The sequence below is a fragment of the Panthera tigris genome, chromosome B4 (genome assembly GCF_018350195.1).
Source record: "Panthera tigris isolate Pti1 chromosome B4, P.tigris_Pti1_mat1.1, whole genome shotgun sequence".
NCBI lineage: Eukaryota > Metazoa > Chordata > Mammalia > Carnivora > Felidae > Panthera > Panthera tigris.
In genome coordinates, this window is record NC_056666.1 from 36,006,980 (window position 1) to 36,026,660 (window position 19,681).

The window sequence follows — 19,681 nt, forward strand, 5'->3', positions numbered from 1 at the left end:
GGGTATAAGGTTAATATAAAATCAATTGATTTCTGATATACCAACAATGAACAAGTGGAATTTGAAATAAAAAACACAATGCCATTTACATAGCATCCCCCCAAATGAAATACTTAAGTATAAATCTAACAAAATATGTACAAGATCTATATGAAGAAAATTACAAAATTCTGATGAATGAAATCAATGAAAAAACTAAACATGGAGAGACAGTCCAGGTTCATGGATAGGAAGACCCAGTATTGTCAAGATGTCAGTTCTTTCCAACCTGATCTCTAGATTCAATGCAATCCCAATCAAAATCCCAGCAAGTTATTTTGTGGAAAACAGAAAACTGATTCTGAAGTTCATATGGAGTGCCAAAAGATACAGAATAGTCAACATAATTTTGAAGGAGAAAACAAAGTTGGAGATCTGACACTACCTGACTTCAAGCCTTACTATAAAGCTACAGTAATAAAGATAATATAATATCGACAAAAGAACCAGCAAATAAATCAGTGGGAAAGAACAGAGAGCCCAGAAACAGACCCACATACTTAGAGTCACCTGATCTTTGGCAAAACAGTATAGGCAATAAAATGGAACACACAGAGTCTTTTCAAAAAATGATGCTAGAACTGGACATCCACATGCAAAAAGATCAGTCTAGGCACAAACTTTACACTTTTCAAAAAATCAGTTCAAAATGGATCATAGACCTAAATGTAAAATGCAAAGCTATAACATTCCTAGAAGATAATATAGGACAAAACCTAGGTGATCTTGGGTATGACAATGACTTTTTAGTCACGAAAGGCACGATCCATAAAAGAAATAATTGAAAAGTTCAACTTCATTAAAATAAAAAACTTCTGGGGGCACCTTTGGTAGCTCAGTCAGTTAAGTGTCTGACTTTGACTTAGGTCTTGATCTCGCAGTTCATGAGTTCGAGCCCCATGTCAGGCTCTGTGCTGACAGCTCAGAGCCTGAATCCTGTTTCAGATTCTATGTCTCCCTCTCTCTGCCCCTTCCCCTTTGCACTCTCTTTCTTTCAAAAATAAAAAATAAACATTAAAAAAAATGGGGTGCCTGGGTGGCTCAGTCAGTTAAGCATCCAACTTTGGCTCAGGTCATGATCTCCCAGTTTGTGGATTCCAGCCCCGCGTCGGGCTCTGTGCTGATAGCTGGAGCCTGGAGCCTGCTTTGGATTCTGTGTCTCCCTCTCTCTACCCCTCCCTCACTCCTGTCACTCTCTCTCTCAAAAATAAACATTAAAAAAAATTAAACATTTGTATTAAAAGTTTGTCTTACCAGTGATATCTCTAAGAAAGAAAAGTTTCATAACATACTGGTCCAAAACATGTTTTGAGACGCTATAGTGCTGATCGAATAGTCAGGCAACTCTTTCAGATTTTAGTCAGCGGAATGGTCTTATTCCAAGACCAAATGGTAAGTCTCTTGACAAATACATCCTTTATTTGAGGGGGTCTGCTGCTAGTTTACATAAAGCGCTTCCACAGAATGAAGTATACAAAGAGCACATGGCCATGGTACCTACTATGCTCCAGGTTCTTTCTAATGGCTATGAGTCACAGGTTCTAGGAGGAAAGTTTCTACCCGAAGGATGTTCAGTTTTCAACAGAAAATATTTCTCAATTATAGTCAACTCTTTTTTATTTAGAATGAAATTATGGGAGCCTGATTCTAGGGCTTAATTACGGCTTTCCTTTAAATTCTTAACATTTCTCTGTACAGGTCTTTTTGTTTCTAGACACTTTTCCTATCTTCCTTTTCAAAACTTCCCTTTCTTGTACTGGTAATGCTGACATTAAAGCTAACAGCTAATTCTATGCTCTTGGTTTCAGTGTAAACTTTACTGTTTCTTCTCTGGATTTCATGAATTCAAAAGTTAACTAATTTAATATAAACTTACTGAGGGCCTACTATATACTAGGAATTTTCTAGATGATAGAAATATACATTTTTTTTAACGCTTATTTATTATTGAGAGACAGAGAGAGACAGAGCATGAGCATGGGAGGGGCAGAGAGAGGGGGAGACACAGAATCTGAAGTGGGCTCCAGGCTCTGAGCTGTCAGCACAGAGCCAGATGCGGGGCTCAAACTCACAAACCGTGAGATCATGACCTGAGCTGAAGTCAGACACTTAACCAACTGACTGAGCCACCCAGGTGCCCAAGATGATAGAAATAGAAAAGTAAACATATTGAAGTCCCTGCGCCCATGGGGACTACTTTCTACTGTAAGGGAAAAACAAGAAAGAAGAAAACAAATTAAAGGGATGGAAAATAGTGGGAACACATTTCACATGGATTTCCTATAGGCTGAGGGGAGAGAGAAGGGACTCTCATGCTTTCTTCTTAAATACATTTTTTAAAAAAATGTTTACTTACTTCTGAAGGAGAGAGAGACAGAGCATGAGTGGGGTAGGGGTAGAGAGAGAGCGAGACACAGAATCCAAAACAGGCTCCAGGCTCTGAGCTGTCAGCACTGAGCCTGACACAGGGCTCAAACTCACGAACCACGAGATCATGACTTGAGCTGAAATTGGACACTTAACCGACTGAGCCATGCAGGTGCCCTGGGACTTTCATGCTTTCTAACTGGAGGTAACACTTGCTTTCTTCTGTGTGTCTGAGGAGGGTTTCTTGACACCAAACTCTTTCAAAGAAAGTTTCAATGAATAAATCTCTTTTATAGAAAAATTCAAGGTGTTTTCTTGAGGGAAAAAAATTCCTCAGCATACAAGAGATTAAACTTTTGGTGACAGAAAGGGAGATATAATCATCAATATGTCTTAGATTATCTCTTTCACTGTCAGCTACTAGTTCCTCTTTCCATACCACAGAAATGCCTGGGGGCTTTAATGTCATATCTAAATCTTTTTTTTTTTTTTTTTTTTTTTTTTTTTAGCACCCTTACAATATAAAATGAGGGCACTGGAATAGATATTAATAAAAATAGTAACTGACACTTACTGAATGCTGACTACTTCCTGGAGGGGGATTCAAGTTAATGATGACAGGAGCAACAACAAATATAATAATATAAGCAGAGTACATGGTGGAAGACACTGTTCAATTCATTTTACATACATTAACTTATTAATCTGTCCAACAACCCTACAAAGTAGTCCATTAATAAACCCATTTTTACAAAAAACTGAGTTAATTTCCCCAGGCCACGAAGAAGGTGGAGGAGTCTAGATGCAAAGCAGTGCTGTCTGACTCCACAAAGTTTATGCCTTTCACAACTCATCTGCTTCTCACAACAACACCCATTTGAAAGATGAAGAAATTGAACTGCGGGGAGATTAAGTATCTTGTCCGAAGTCACAAGTTAAATACATGGTGGTTTTAAGATTTCACCAGAGACATTCTGCTCCAAAGCCTAGAGTCTTAACCATCATGTTCTGCCACTTCTTATGAAATTACCGAGACCCCTCTCAGCTCCGTACTTCTATGATTCTCTTCCTGAGTATTGATTATATCTAGTAAGACCTAGGTTTTGCTGTTGATACGTACTGTGTTTTACAAAAGGTTTGAGATGTAAAGTATTATTTATATTCTTAAGTTTTATAAGGTAAATCATCAATTTCAAAAGTTTAAAGTTTTGTTAGGAAAAACTTTTCTGCAAGAAAACAAGTGAGGAAAACTGGAGGTCAAGTCATTACATCTGCAGTCACTCATGCATTTCTTATGAAACCCTTATGATAACATGACATTTATAGCACATTTTAGAAAATTGGAAGTATTGTATCATAGGAACTCCACTTAAGACCAGCTAATTACAACTCCACTGTGTTAAACCAATGGTAGTTAATATTTTAGTGCAGTAAGCTGTACTTTTATTTGGAAAAAATAAACTTTTGGAATAAACTTATTTAGAAAAAGGAAACTTCTTTTGGAAAAAAAAATTACTAGCATTTCAACTCTCTGTAGGAGTTATTCTATTAGGGAAGTAGAGAAAATACAGTGGAGACTTTAGGAACAAGTGTACGTGAAGGTTTGTTCATTTTTCAGTCTCCTGGTGAAGTTACATATGGGCCTTCTTCCTGTACCACTAACTTGTTTCTTCTGATTGGCTAGAAAAAGGGTATACAATCAATACAATCCTATTCATATACATCAGGTTCGTGCTTCCTGCTAAGGCATGCCAAGATATGTTCTGCCAAAATAGACATGGCAGGTTCATTTAGAAGGAGGGGACTGGTAAACTATATTCAACTACTGTATGGCTCCCACATCCTTCACGATGACAAATAGCTACCCTTACAGGGGATAGTGTAGATAAAGAGAATTAGCACACTAATTTTCTCAGCTTTAGCTTTGTCTGGCATGCAACACTCTAACTGAAAGAGGTTTTTGGCTGGTATACATTTCGCCTTTTACACCCTCAGGATAAAGTCATTTGGAAAGCTTCCCATCTTCACAGTATATGCCCCTTTCCACAACTTACCTCATCATCCTTCTTGGCTGTGTTTGCTAGTGAGAGGTTTACACATGTTCTCATCATTTTAAGAAGTATAACACTAAGACACAGAATTTTCAGGGAGAACTGACTCCAAAAGAGTGAGATCACCAATAAGCAAGGGCAGTGAATCCAGGGAGTGCAAGGCCACCAATATGTGTGAACTTATTAATTGTAATTATTTTTTTTTCTAAGAAAAGGATTTCCTTAGTCAAACCTCCAGGGCATCAGATCAAAGGGAGATACTGCCACAGCTGGACTGTATTTTCCAGCCAATTGGCCTGGAAAGGAGAATCTAGACAGTGTCCTGGCAACTGTTTAACACAGCAGCAATCCATAAAAGAGAGGGAAAGAATTCTTTAGACCAATTTTTTAAAAGGTCTTCCTTTACTTCTTTACTTCTTAAAGGACAGTTTGAGAGTAATGTCAAAGCCCTAGGGGATGTAGGCACTCTGTAAGAACCATTGACCCTGGGAATTCAGAGCATCCTTCTACAGATAGAAACAAAAAGTTTTAGTTCACAGCACAATTTTTTTAAAGACATATATTTATAATTAATTATCATAAAAAGTATATCCCAAACCTACTGGCAGAATTTTTGAACAATTTTCTACTTCCAGTTTGATGTAAGTCACTATGAACCTTACCAGGACACTGCTGAATCACACTAGATAAGGTAGTTTATTAATAAAATCACAAAAGGAGAAATTTACTTATATGCCCTGGAAGTTCTCCCAAAAATGTACATAAAGAAATTATAAAGGTGACTATTAACACACAAGAAAAAAAAGCCACAAAACCCAACCCCACTATGTCAGAAGCATAGCAATACACACAGGAGTCATGTGAAAATGAGAACACAGAAAGCACACCAAACAATTTCATGAATTACAAAGAAACAAGATGTGAGAATGATTGTGTAAAAAAAAAAAAAAAATGAAAGCAAACAAACAGAAAACATTTCTATAGTTAAGGAAAGGTGTTTCTCACCGTTCTGAACAAAATGGCTGAACTAAGAGCATCTGATTGGCTATGCCCATATACCCTCCTCCTCATCCTAGGGGAGAGAGTTGACAAAGGGAACAATGTCCCAGAGCAGCATGGGAATGAAAAAGAGTTGGTTAGTATTTAAAACAAAGACATAAGCATAATGTAGTAGAAGAAAATGGTCTCTAAATTCTTGACTCTTCTTATATTAGATTCTAATTCCCTAAATTCCCTAACCTACTCAAATTAGTAATTAGCTTGTTGTTACACTTCTACTCTTCCTACCTTTCCAGGATACTGTCTCCATTTCAGAGCAAGATCTGGGCAACATTATCAGGTTGAAGGCTTTTCTTTATTTTTGCCTTTTCTTCAAACTTTCCCCATTTCTGTTTGCCTCCCACTACTCCCAGGCATCCAATTCTTGTATTTATACATTATCAAAACCTATTTCAAGGAAAGAATCTAATACTCATCTTATATGCACTGGCATAAATTTAATTCTGGGTATCAAGAACAGGCAGAGATAGCAAAAGTATTTCTTGGCAAAGAAAGACTGCTGACCTCAGACAGACAGTTCTCCATTCTGCCTACATTAAGATTGGTATTGTTTTCCCTCTAAAACATAAGGCTTGCCTAAACTGGTTTAGTAAATGTCATCAAACTATGACTCTGCCTTCTGTATCTTACAAAAAAATCGCAATTTGGATATTATTGCTGCTTTCATCTGCAATATTTCTTCTTCTAAGACAATGCCATGGCTATCATTCAGTGGGGATGTTTAGTGGGGGAGTTTCCCTTGACTTTTTAGTCATATGGATGTAATTACTTAACTATTATTATTATTTTTTTCCTTCAGCTATACATTTTAAGATTGAGTGTGATGGAGATGTTGAAATCCGATTTTTGGCAATGGGATATGAGGTAATCTGTTCACCACTCTCTCCCATCCATCATTTTCAAGATCTTGGGAGAGTTCAGTTCTTCCAAAAGACTGGAGTTGAATATGGCTCCCTTTAGACTCATCAATGCCCCTTTTGCATTGATGAGAAGCTGAAGGCAATAATTTTCCTTAAGAATGACAAATACTGGAGGGATCAACCAAGGAAATGAGAGAGAAGAAATTTTCACTCTTTATAATGGGTGATGATCAGAGATTTTAAAATTTGCAATTAAACAATAGTTATCTCTAAACAGAGTTGTGCCTTATTGAACTCAAAAGAGTTTTTTTTATAAGGCATTGTTTTAATAAGAAAAGTAGGACATTTACAAATTAGTATATATCTGTGAGATTAATCTTTTTCTCAACCCAATTCAGTGATTTTTTATAGTCCTAAACTTTCGAGTATCTCCTCTTAAAATATTCAGAATCATCCACCACCACCTTCCTATAGAAAAACTGAATCTGTGTTTAAAAACATGAGTGAAGGAGATATCAGAAACTGATGATTTAATTTTATTTTTCTAACTTATATTCTGGAATTTGTAACATGCTGGTATAAAATACAAGGAAATAAAAGCACATTTGTTTCATAAAACATTCAAGAGCAGTCTTACCTGGTCTGGGGAGGGCTTGTGATTGGTTTGATTGGAACGGGAGGACATGAAGCGGTCATCCTCATAGTTGTCCGCCATTAGCTTCATTCTATTTTGTGTCTAAGAAGAAATGGTTCATGAAGTTAAAATGAGATAAAAATTTCTATGATACACTGAAAAGTAACAAGTACCTTAAGAATGTCATAAGAAACAGGGGTGCCTGGGTTGCTTAGTCGGTTAACCATCTGACTTTGGCTCAGGTCATGATCTCGCGGTTCGTTAGTTCGAGCCCTGCCATCAGGCTTTGTGCTGACAGCTCAGAGCCTTGAGTCTGCTTCGGATTCTGTGTCGCCCTCTCTCTCTGCTCCTCCCCTAACTGTGATCTCTCTCTTTCTCAAAAATAAATAAGCACTAAAAAAATTAAAAAAAAAAAAAAAAAAAAAAAGAATGTCCTAAGAAACAATAAAATTAATTCTGTCTGAAATAAAATGAACATCAGATTTCTGAAGATATCAGGGAAAATTTAGGCACTGCACTGAACTGAATTGTGCACCCCTCCTCTGTCTCCATTCATGTTGGAGTCCTAACCCTCAATGTAAGTATATCTGGCTAGAGTCTTTAGGAGGTAATTAAGGTTAAATAAGGCTATCAGGGTGGGGTCCTAATCTGATAGGACTGTGGTCTTTTAAGAAGAGGAAGAGATCATTCTCATTCTCACTTTCATTCACCACCCCCCCACCCCCACTATAGGAGAAAACATTATGAAGTTGGCTTCTGCAAGCCAGGAAGAGAACTCTCACCAGGAACTGAATCAGCTGGCACCTTGATCTTGGACTTCTCACAGTCTCCAGCATTGTGAGAAAATAAATTTCTGCAGTTTAAGCCATCCAGTTTATGGTATTTTGCTATGGCAGCCCAAGCAAACTATGACAGGCACCAAAATTAGTATAGAGATTTTGGAGGGAAAGAGTAATCTTCCCAAATTAAGCCCTCTATGCAGTGCTTGCTTTATTTTTTATTTAAAAAAATCTTTTTAATGTTTATTTATTTTCAAGAGAGAGACAGAGAGACAGCATGAGTGGGGGAGGGGCAGAGAGAGAGGGAGACACAGAATCCAAAGCAGGCTCCAGGCTCTGAGCTGTCAGCACAGGGCCCAACATGGGGCTCGAACACACGGACCATGAGATCATGACCTGAGCTGAAGTCGGATGCTTAACTGACTGAGCCACCCAGGTGCCCCAGTGCTTGCTTTATTTTTAAAAATAAAGACTGGAATGGTGTGCCTGGCTGGCTTAGTCAGTACAGCATACAACTCTTGATTTCAGATTCATGAATTCATTGCCCCACATGGGAGTAAGGCCCACTTAAAAAAAAAAAAAAAAAGGTTTAAAAAAGTAAAATACAATAAAGACTGGATTCTATTATATCTAGGATAGGACTCTGTAACTCTTTTTTCACTTCATGATATGTATGACCCATATTTCCATGTTACTATAAAAACTACTCATTTTTTAAACAACTATTCAATTTGGGGGCATGTTATATTATATACAGACCATAAACATTGGGGGGAATAGTTCTGTAAGTGAAATGACATACCTACAAAATCTAAGAGAATCAACCGAAAAACTGTTACAACTTATAATAAAGTTCAGTGAGATGATTAGACAGAAGCTACATATATAAAATTCAATAGCTTTTCTTTACACCACCAATAAGCATTCAGTTTTTCAAAATAAATCACATCTCCCAACCAGAGAGTTCTATAGGGCCTCAGCTCTGGTGGAGCTGGTGTCAGGTTTTATTTCACAACCAGACCAGAGTATACCTGGCTAAAACTTGCCACAATCAGGCCAGGGACCAAACACTGCTCACAGCAGGCAAGGAGGAACCTCCGCAGATGACTGGCCTGAAGGACAGATCAGCCAAAACACAAGAGCAGAGTGCATGCAGCACATACCAGAGACATTTCTTGAAGTGCTAGGCCGGGGCACTACATGACTCCTTCTTCCTAAGGACAATAGTTTGAGGAGCAGGAGACATAACTGGATTTTCTAACACAGAGAAGAAGGCAGAGACTTAGACAAAATGCCATGATGGAGAAATTCATCCCAAATGAAAGAGGAAGATAAGGTCACGGCCAGAGATCTAAGCAAAACAGATATAAGTAACAGGCCTGATGGAGAATTTAAAGTAACAATCATTAAGGATACGCACTGGGCTTGAGAAAAGAATAGACGACATCAGTGAGACCCTTATCACCAGTATAAAAGAGTTAAGAAAGAATCAATCATAGATGAAGAATGCCATAAATGAGATTGGAAACAGGCATGATGCAATGAACAGCAGGCTGGAAGAAGCAGAAGAATGAATTAGTGACCTAGAAAAAATAATGGAAAATAAAGAAGCTGAACAAAAGAGAGAAAGAAGAATTATAAAACACAGGAACAGACTTAGGGAACTCAGTGACTCCTTCAAACATGGTAACATCCATCTTATAAGAGTCCCAAAAGAAGAGACAGAAAAGGGGGCAGAAAATTTATTTCAAGAAATGATAGCAGGAAACTTCCCTCATCTGGGGGAATGAAACAGACATCCAGATCCAGAAGGAATAGAGAACTCCCATCAAAATCAACAAAGCAGGCCAACACCAAGACATATTGTAATTAAATTTGTAAAATATAGTGGTAAAGAAAAAAGTCTTAAAAGCAGCAAAAGAAGTCCCTAACTTACAAAGGAAAACTCAAAGCCTAGCTGGACATTTCTCCACAGAAACATGGCAAGCCAGAAGAGACTGGCATGATATATTCAAAGTGCTGGATGGGAAAAATCTGTAGTCAGGAACACTCTATCCAGCAAAGCTATCATTTAGAAGAGGAGAGATAAAGAGTTTCTCAGACAAACAAAAACTAAAGGAGTTAGTGACCACTAAATCAGCCCTGCAAGAAATATTAAAGGGGATTCGTTGAGTGTAAAGAACAGCCCAAAAGTGACAAAGACAAGGAAGGATCTGAGAAAATCTCCAGAAATAATGACAAAACAAGTAATAAAATGGCAATAAATACATATCTACTTATAATTACCTTGAATGTAAATGGACTAAACGCTCCAATCAAAAGACATAGGGGGTCAGAATGGTTAAAAAAAACAAGACCCATCTATTTGCTGCCTATAAGACTCATTTTAGACCTAAAGACACCTGCAGATTGAAAGTGAGGGGGTAGAGAAACATGTCCCATGCAAATGGATGTCAAAAGAAAGCTGGTGTAGCAATTCTTATATTGGGCAAACTAGATTTTTTTGTTCTGTATTGTTTTTATCCTGCTTTGGTATCACGGTGATGCTGGCCTCATAGAGTGATTTTGAATGTGTTTCCTCTATTCCATTTTTTGTAAGATTTTGATAAAGATTATTTTTATTATTTTTTTTGTGATACAGAGTGAGAGAGAGAGACCTGAGTTGAAATCAAGAGTTGAATGCTTGACTGAGCCACCCAGATTGTCATTATTTTTTAATTTTTTACTTATTTTTAAGTTTATTCATTTTTTTTTTTTTTTTTTGAGAGGGGAGGAGGAGGCAGAGAGAGAGGGAGAGAGAGAGAATCCCAAGCAGGCTCTGCACTGTCAGCACAGAGCCAAACTCAGGGCTCAAACTCATGAACCGTGAGATTATGACCTGAGCTGAAACCACGAGTCGGATGCCTAACCAACTGAGTCAACCCAGGCACCACTGTCATTATTTTTTTTAATGTTTAAAAAAATTTTTTTAAGTTTATTTATTTATTTGGGGGGGGGGGGAGAGAGAGAGAGAAAGGGAGAGAGAGAATCTCAAACAGGCTTTGTACTGTCAGTGATGAGACCCATCAGGGCTTGAATTTGCAATCTGTGAGATCATGACATGAGCTGAAATCAAGAGTCAGACACTTAACCAACTGAGCCACACAGTAGCCCCAGTTTTTAAAAAATTTTTAAAGGTTTGGTAGAATCCACCAATGAAGCCACATAGTCTTGCACTTTTCTGTGCTGGGAGATTTTTGATTTCCTAATTCAACTTTCGTTCTTTCATGTTATTGGTCTAAGAAGATTTCTTATTTTTTTGGAGTCAAGATTCATGATTCATTCTCGGTAACGTGTGTTTTTAGGAATTATGTTTTTTTCCTAAGTTATCTGATTTGTTATTATTATTGTTTACAGTAATCTGTTATCACACTATGTATTTCTGTGGTTATCTGTTGTATTATTTTCTCTTCCATTTCTCCTTTTGGTTTTTGAGACTTCTCTTTTTTTCCCTTAACTAATGAAGTTAAAGCATTGCCAATTTTATTATTTTTTTAAACTGGTCATTACTTTCAATGTTACGTTATTGTTTATTCTGGTCTCTATTTTATCTATTTTTGATTTTTTCTTTGTTATTTCCTTCCTCTACTAAATTTCAGCTAAGTTTCTTCTTTGTCTAGTCCTTGTGGTATAATGTTAGTTGTTTATCTGAACTTAAAAAAATTTTTTTTAAATTTTTTTAACGTTTTATTTTTTGAGAAACAGAGTATGAGCAGGGGAGGGGCAGAGAGAGAGACACACACACACAGAATACAAAGCAGTCTCCAGCTGAGCTGTCAGCACAGAGCCTGACACGGGTCTCAAACCCATGAACGTGAGATCATGACCTGAGCCAAAGTTGGATGCTTATCCAACTGAGCCACCCAGGTACCCCAATGAACTTTTAAAAATAGAAATAACAACATAAAAATCAGGTTCTTTGAAATTAATAATAGATAAATGTTCAGCAAAACATGTCAAGAATAAAAGACATAGACCCATAATAGAAGGAACCAAATTGGAGGTATAACTATAGACAGAAATTTTAAAAACCATCAAATACTGTACGTATGCCAATACATTTGCATACTTAGGTAAAGGGGATACTTTTCTTAAAAAATAACTTACCAAAAATGATGCAAGAAGAAATATTAAATATTAATAAATCAACAGTACATGAACTCTCTCATTTCACTATGTAGGTAATGCAAACATCTTGCATAATGGTAAAAGTTTTGAAGTGAAAGCATTAAATTGAAGGACAAAAAAGAACTTTTACCACTGCTCCAATTCAACATTATTTTTTTAATAAAAAAGTTTTTTTTTAATGTTTGCTTATTTAGAGAGAAAAAAGAGAGAGAGAGAGAGAGAGCAAGCAAGCAGGGAAGGGGCAGACAGGGCTGGAGACACAGAATCCAAAACAGGCTCCAGGCTCTGAGCTGTCACCACAGAACCCAATGAGGGGGTCAAACTCACAAGCGATGGGATCATGACCTGAGCTGAAGTTGGATGCTTAACCGACTGAGCCACCCAGGTGCCCCATCCTATTCAATATTATAATGAAAGTCCTAGCCAGGGCAATAAGGAAATCAAATGAAATCAAAGATATAGAAATTGAAAAGGAAAAGATAAAACTTTCAATATCTGCATTATCTCACTGCCTAAAATATCCATGAGATCTACTAATTATGAGACAGATGACAGTTAAATGTAAGTATTAACCAAGTAAATACGTAATATGAAAAAAGAAAACATAGCAATAGCTAGTAAAATATGAAGAAATTAGGAAAGTACGTATTTTTCTAAACAAAAATGATCTGTGAATGAAATCATAAAATAGTAATTAAGAGCACCAAAGAATAACATCAAATGGAAAGACAGAACATGTTTTACAAGTCATGATACCCTTCATATAAAGCTTAAAAGCATATGAAATAATGGTATCAGCTGCTCTGGAGTATGTACATATACAGTACAAGTGTACAGAAAAGGAGATATTAGTGGTGTGGAAGGTGGGAAAGGGTAAAGGACTGATGTATGTGATCAGGAATGGGTGACAGTTATCTCTAGCAGTTTCACATATGTTTCTTAATCTGTGTGGTGAGTATATGGATGGATATTACTATTTTCTGTACTGTCACAGTCCTATTTATTTTATGTATCTTATTGTTCTCTAAGCTATTTTTTTTATTACATATGTTTTATAGTTTAAAAATATTCATGGAACAATGTGGTCCTTCTACAGGGTTTAAAAATTACAAGCAAAAAATGTGAGTTATAAAATTTTTAAAAGTCAGTAGGCTGACACATTCATTATATTAAATTTATTCCTGCAGTGAAGAGGGAGAAAAGAGAGAGAGAGAGACAAACCAAGAAATAAACTCGTAACTATAGAGAACAAATTGATGGTTACCAGAGGGGAGATGCGTTGAAATAGGTGATGGGTGAAATAGGTGATGGGGATTAAAGAGTCACTTATGATAAAAACAAAAGAACTGAAAGCAAAAAAAAAAAATATTATTCTAAAATCTAATTAAGTGGCTGCATAGTATTCAGTTGAATGGACACTGAGTCTCATATAGTTGGGCATTTAGGTTCTCCACATTTTTACCTAACAATACATGCACATTAGTAAGTCGTTTCCTCTCTCCAGTATATAATGTCAGCAAAGAAAATACTTAACCAAATTTCTCTTTTCTGAGATGACTTAGGGCGACCTTGAAATATGTAGGGTAATTTTTCTTATGTCATGTGGTATTTCATGACAAATGGAAAGTTTTCTACAAAGTAGCTCTTGGGAGACAGGAGAGAGGAAAGGGCAAAGAGGTGTACCCGGAAAGTGAGCAAAACACTTGCTCACTTTTGGTTAAGAATGTGGTTAAGAAACTTTTTCATGTTGACTTTAGTAGTAATGCGCACTGAAAATAAACTTGGCTAGTTATTTTCTTAGAATACAACACAATCTTTAATATGTGATACCCAGTTTAAGTTTAAAACCAACTTAAAAGAAGTGCTAATAAAGAACATACAAATCCACTTTGAAGGCAGAATGTATTTCATGTATTTCTTAGGAATGAATATGAAATCCTTCCAAAGGAATTGATCACCAAAGATTACTTATTAAATACATGTAAAGTGAATGAAGACATAGTCTTATGACATAGTCATAAGAACTTATTCTCCATTTCTGTAAGACATAAAGATAATCAAAGTCTAGTGTTTCTATGTCTAGTATTCAGAAATTTGATTTTTAAGTTTGCTTCCTGCATAGTCATGAGGTTGAGCTCTAAAATACTGACAGCTCACAGAACATTAGAAATTATACAGATTGTATAAATGATTCTGTGCTCCTAAGGAGCTCTTGTTCTATGCTCCTCTAAAGATAAGACCAACAAGCAAAAGGAAGAAGTCCTTTATGTTTTACTGACATGAAAGATATTTTATATCCAGATATTTTCCCTCTTAAACCATGCCATGTGCATGTGCAGATACTTAAATTCCTCTGGTCCTAATGACATACAGAATAAGATTGTCTGAAGAAAAGAAGGGAGAGAAAAAGAAAGGAAGAAACTTACTAAAATAAAGTTCTGTAGTTGTAAATGCATATCCATGAATATAGGCATACATACTCACTCAGAGGAAAAGGAGTTCATTATTTATTCCGTAATCTTTTCTTTTAATATTAAGATGCCAGTGCTCAAACAAGGTATTAGAGAAACTGTATTTCACAGAAAAATACTTAGTTAAGGTAAGAAATGGTGTATGTTAGTCATCTGAACACAGTAAAAGAAAAGGTTTGAATTCTAATCAGTTATCTAGTTCACTAATCTTTGCTTTTCAGTTTGTGATAATATTATTAACCTACCTAAATAAGTTTTAGAAATAATAATAGTTGGAAATATTTTGATATATTTTAGAAAACATTCTGTGAATAAATTTTACCCTTACTAATTTGGGTTATTTCCAATTATAATTATTAAGAAAATATTAAAATTACTTCTGCATATATTTGTTGAGCCTTGGAAATAATTTTATCATAGTGAACTGTAATTAAACTTTAGTTATATTGATATCTGATACACAAAATGAAAAAAGCATAACTCCTAACAATTTCAGTTAGGTGTGTCAAATTCAGTGCTGGTTATACATTTAACAAAATCTCAACAGATTACCTTCGAGCTTTGTTTTAAACTTTGTTTCATGAAAAAATATAGATTAGTCATTAATTATTATTTTTTTTAAATTTTATTATTTTTTTAGTAATCTCTACACCCAACGTGGGGCTCAAACTTAAAACCTCAAGATCAAGAGTTGTATGCTCTAGCAACTGAGCTGGCCAGGTGCCCCAGTCATTAAGTTTTCTTGAGTTGTGCTATATATTTGTCTTTTTATACACAAATGACTGAACATTATCTTTGTAGTTGGGAAAATTTCTTTTCCACTGGTTGAACAGCTTTTGAAAGAACAATGTGAGGCAATGTAATAGGAAGGGGATGGCAATAAGATTAGAAGAAACATGTGCTGAATTTAGCCCAACAGCTGTCATAGTCAGATTACCTTTACATCCTATTTTATTTTCTCAACTGGCATTTAAGTTCTATAACAGTGAAGTGTATTTTCCACTGATTCCGTTTTGACTCTTAAATAAATTGGTTTGGTAGTTTAATTTTGGTCCTGATTACTATTTTTAGTTTACTGATGAAATCTTGAAGCTTATTATCCGGCAAGCACTTTCTATTATACACCAAGAAAAATGAAACCATAAAGAATCTCAGCTACAGAAACCCAAACTGACCAATTCTCCCCATCACTGCCTTGTTATTTTAAATAACTTAATTATTATTCTTTTGAATATTTTTGTACATTTATGTGATACAAGAATTTACAACCATAAAATTATGTCTACCTCCTACTCCTGACAGTTCCTCTTCAAGGGGCTACCACAGTTACTAGCTCTTTGTGTATACTGCAAAGATTTCACGACATTCCATGGCTATGTAACTGCACAGCCACGTGCGCGCACACGCGCGCGCGCGCGCGCACACACACACACACACACTTGCCTACACTGACCCAAACTAATGTCTAAAATGAGGCTGTTCAAAAACAAAATACGACTGAAATTTTATTCCCGATCACTACCTTACTTTCTAGCACATATTTCCTCATCCTTTAAGAAGCCTAAAGTAGCCCTATTCCAGTTTTAATATCATCATGATCATTTCTGCCAGCTATATTTATTCTCAAAGATATGGTCACTCTACATTCTGGAAAGCAATCAGAATGTTTACGGGGAATATTAGCTAGATCCAGTGAGAATCACCATAATACCTAAAGAAAAAAAGAGCATGTAGGCAGTTGTTTTTTATTCTAGGAATCAACAAAGGCCAGGATTTGGGAACATTTACCACAGAGTTTTATCTATGGCTAAGGCTATCTGGGTGGCTGAGTATAAGTTAAAATTTTCTAGACATAGAAGGCCAGGAAAAAAGAGAAGTGACACTAAATTTCTTCACATGTAATCGGAAAGACACTTAAAAAAAAAAAAGCACTTTAACATCTAAAGGAACCAGAAGCAGCAGAACAGCAGAGAAACTCCAAAGCCAGCAGAAGAAGAGAAATAATAAATATTAGAGCAGAAATAAACAATATAGAATCCAAAAAACCCAGCAGAACAGATCAATGAATCTAAGAACTGGTTTTTTGAAAGAATAAAAAAAATTGATAAACTCATATGTGTAATTTGAGAAACTTAAGAGAAGACCATGGGGGAAGGGAAAGGGGAAAAACAGTTTCAAACAAAGAGGGAGGCAAACCATAAGAGACTCTTAAATACAGAGAACAAACTGAGGGTTGATGGCGGTGGTGGGGGGCATTGAGGAGCGCACTTGTTGGGATGTGCATTAGGTGTTGTACGTAAGTGATGAATCATGGGAATTTACTCCTGAAGCCAAGAACACACTGTATACACTGTCTGTGTATATTATATTAGAAATTATATTTAAAAAAACCACTTTAGATCATGTGAATCAGAAATCCTTAAAGTAATAGGTTTTGAGGAAATTTTATGTTTTCTTTTTACAAAATCATGGTTCACGTTTGGGAAAGTCAGGAATGAAACTGACTCAAAATATAAGTTATTTACAAATTGTACACTCAAGTGTATGTACACGGAAGTATATTTAAATAAACCCAGGGGATATGAAAGTATTCAGATTCTTACTGGAAACTATTCATACTGAGAGCAACTGACATTAAGGCCAAAGCTTGCAATACCACCTTTTCTTCCTATTCTGTGAGAATTCAGTATGAAAGGCTTTCTCTGTACCTATGTGATTGTACAAACTTTTATATGCGGGTAAATTGTTAAAACTGGTATATGATGATTCTTGGTGTCCTCTCCATTCTCCCAAGTTACTTCTTAAATTACAGAGAAGTACTTTAAAATGATCTTATATATTTATGATTCAAATAATTCACTTACAATTTGATAAACTCAAGTATCTTAAAAATTTGATTTCTAGGCTGGCTCAGTCGGTAGAGCATGTGACTCTTGATCTTGGGGTTGTAAGCTTGAGCCCTACTCTGGGTGTAGAGATTACTTAAAAATAAAATCTAAAAAAAAAAAAAAGCAACTTTGATTTCTAGAAATAAGAAGCCGCAGGTATACAGATACTAAGAAGGAATGGATACCGATTAAGGACCATTGAGAAGAAATTAGACACTGAATGAAGTAATGATACTAGACAGCAAAACTTGTCTGTTACTAGAAGTAACATTTACTAAGACACATAAATATATGACTGGGGCTGGGGGAAGGGTAGTGATGAAAATTACAATTCCAAAAACACTGGATTATCTAAAATATAAGCGCTACAATTTAGCCTATTGATTACTTGATGTCTAAACCCAAAACACACCTATGTTTTCCTAAATAGAAAAGGAGTTCTGCCTGTCTTACTTCAAGAATAAATGTTAGCTTTAACGTCCGCTTCCAGAAGATGGAGCAGATATACTTTTCCCTAAACCTTGTAAGAAATACAAAAGTACAACTAAAAACTGTCTATAAGCTATGTATATATACATATAAAACTATACCCAAAACAAACCCAAACCCACATGTAGCTCCTTCCCATTTAGATTTATGACAATAAATACTAATTTTATCAATTCAGTAATTTATCAATACATTAATATTTACTTTTATAACTTAAAAATTACTAATTTTTAAAGTTGTTGACTTATTAATCAATGTTAATGGACATTTGATGTTTACTATATAATTGATTTTTTAAAACCTATTAATTTATGTTATTAGGGATTACACTGTTTTAGAAATATGCAGAAATTTACTGGCTGAAGATCAGTTCTAATTATTTATTTATTTATTTTTTGACGGACAAGCCATTTTTATTCTATCGGGTCATTTTTTTTTTTTTTGATGGACGAGCCTTTAAGATCAGTTCTAATTATATCAAGAGATAAGATCATCACCAAACACGCTTATCTCTGTTAAAATGTTTTTTAATAAGCCATTTACTATTCATAATATAGAATTTTTATTATGATTAGAAGGAAATAATTTACCAAAAAAAAAAAAACAAAAAAAACTTCTACTGGTATTTTGAAGTTCAACTATCTAAATATATCAAAGAATTAAATGGCACTTAAAATGAATAGGTTAACCGGCCCAAGAGTATAAACAAAAGGACATTTCATAGTTTTGCTAAGGAATCAAATGCAGAAATATTGAAAACTTAAGACGCTTTAAGAGAAACAAAGAAAATAACCTGCAACTGATAGGATTTGGACTGAATTATTTTCTTTAAGGAATTTCTTTGGCCTACATTTATTTTGCCTCTTTGAAATATTAAGTGTACCATTTATACCCCCATCCTCCTTGGGACATATTAAATTCATAATGTCAAAATAGTGAAATGACTATGGGGTACATAATATCACAACTGCCTGTGATATATTATGCCGTAAATGTTTGAGGCATTTTTTTTTTTAATTTTTTTTTTTTCAACGTTTTTTATTTATTTTTTTGGGACAGAGAGACAGAGCATGAACGGGGGAGGGGCAGAGAGAGAGGGAGACACAGAATCGGAAACAGGCTCCAGGCTCCGAGCCATCAGCCCAGAGCCTGACACGGGGCTCGAACTCACGGACCGCGAGATCGTGACCTGGCTGAAGTCGGAGGCTTAACCGACTGCGCCACCCAGGCGCCCCATGTTTGAGGCATTTTTAAGACATACAACATGGAAAAAAGGTCTTAAAAGCCCTGAAATCTCATTAAAAAACTGTAGCAGTTCATATCCAATAAAGTAAATTCTGAAATTAGTTAACAATAAGTTGTATAGTGGGCATATGCTCATTGAGTTATATTATGTAAGGATGAAAAGAATGGGATGTGTAAATTAACATTTTAATATAAATCTCAGAAAACAGTAAAAAGTAACATGTGCCTGTATTTTCTCTTGAATAAGGTAATCTATTTTTATGGTGTTAACTATAGGCATTTCTGTTTTGATGACTCCAAAATATCTAGCTCTCATCTTTATCCAAAACATCATACTTATCAGTCTAATAGGCTTCTTGATATCTCTACCTGGGTATATCCCATAGATACATTACATTCAACTCTACTGAAAAGCAATGTGCCATATTCTCTTCCATATATGGTCTTTCTTCTGGAATAATTGTCTCAACTAGTGGAACTACCTCCACTTACTCACCCAAAACAGACATTTGACTGGCGGATGGTGTGTGGGTAGAAGTACCTCAGGGTTTAAGCATAGAAGAAACAGCAATCTTCCAGCTGTCTCTTCCTTTGCCGCAATGACTAAGGAGACTTCATAGTGACAGAGTTAA

General features: G+C 35.6%; 1 protein-coding gene across 9 annotated transcripts in view; it reads right to left on the reverse strand.

Moving 5' to 3' along the window:
* ERC1 (ELKS/RAB6-interacting/CAST family member 1) overlaps positions 1 to 19,681 on the reverse strand; it is a 509,181-nt gene that overhangs the window by 77,071 nt on the left and 412,429 nt on the right. For 5 of the 9 annotated variants that reach the window (XM_042991509.1, XM_042991507.1, XM_042991508.1 and 2 more), the window contains one exon: positions 7,014 to 7,112. In XM_042991509.1, coding sequence (XP_042847443.1) covers positions 7,014 to 7,112 — 99 coding nt within the window. Of the gene's footprint in view, positions 1 to 5,462; positions 5,530 to 7,013; positions 7,113 to 19,681 lie in introns of all 9 variants that reach the window. The other 4 variants (XM_042991515.1, XM_042991513.1, XM_042991514.1 and 1 more) reach the window with 1 other exon arrangement.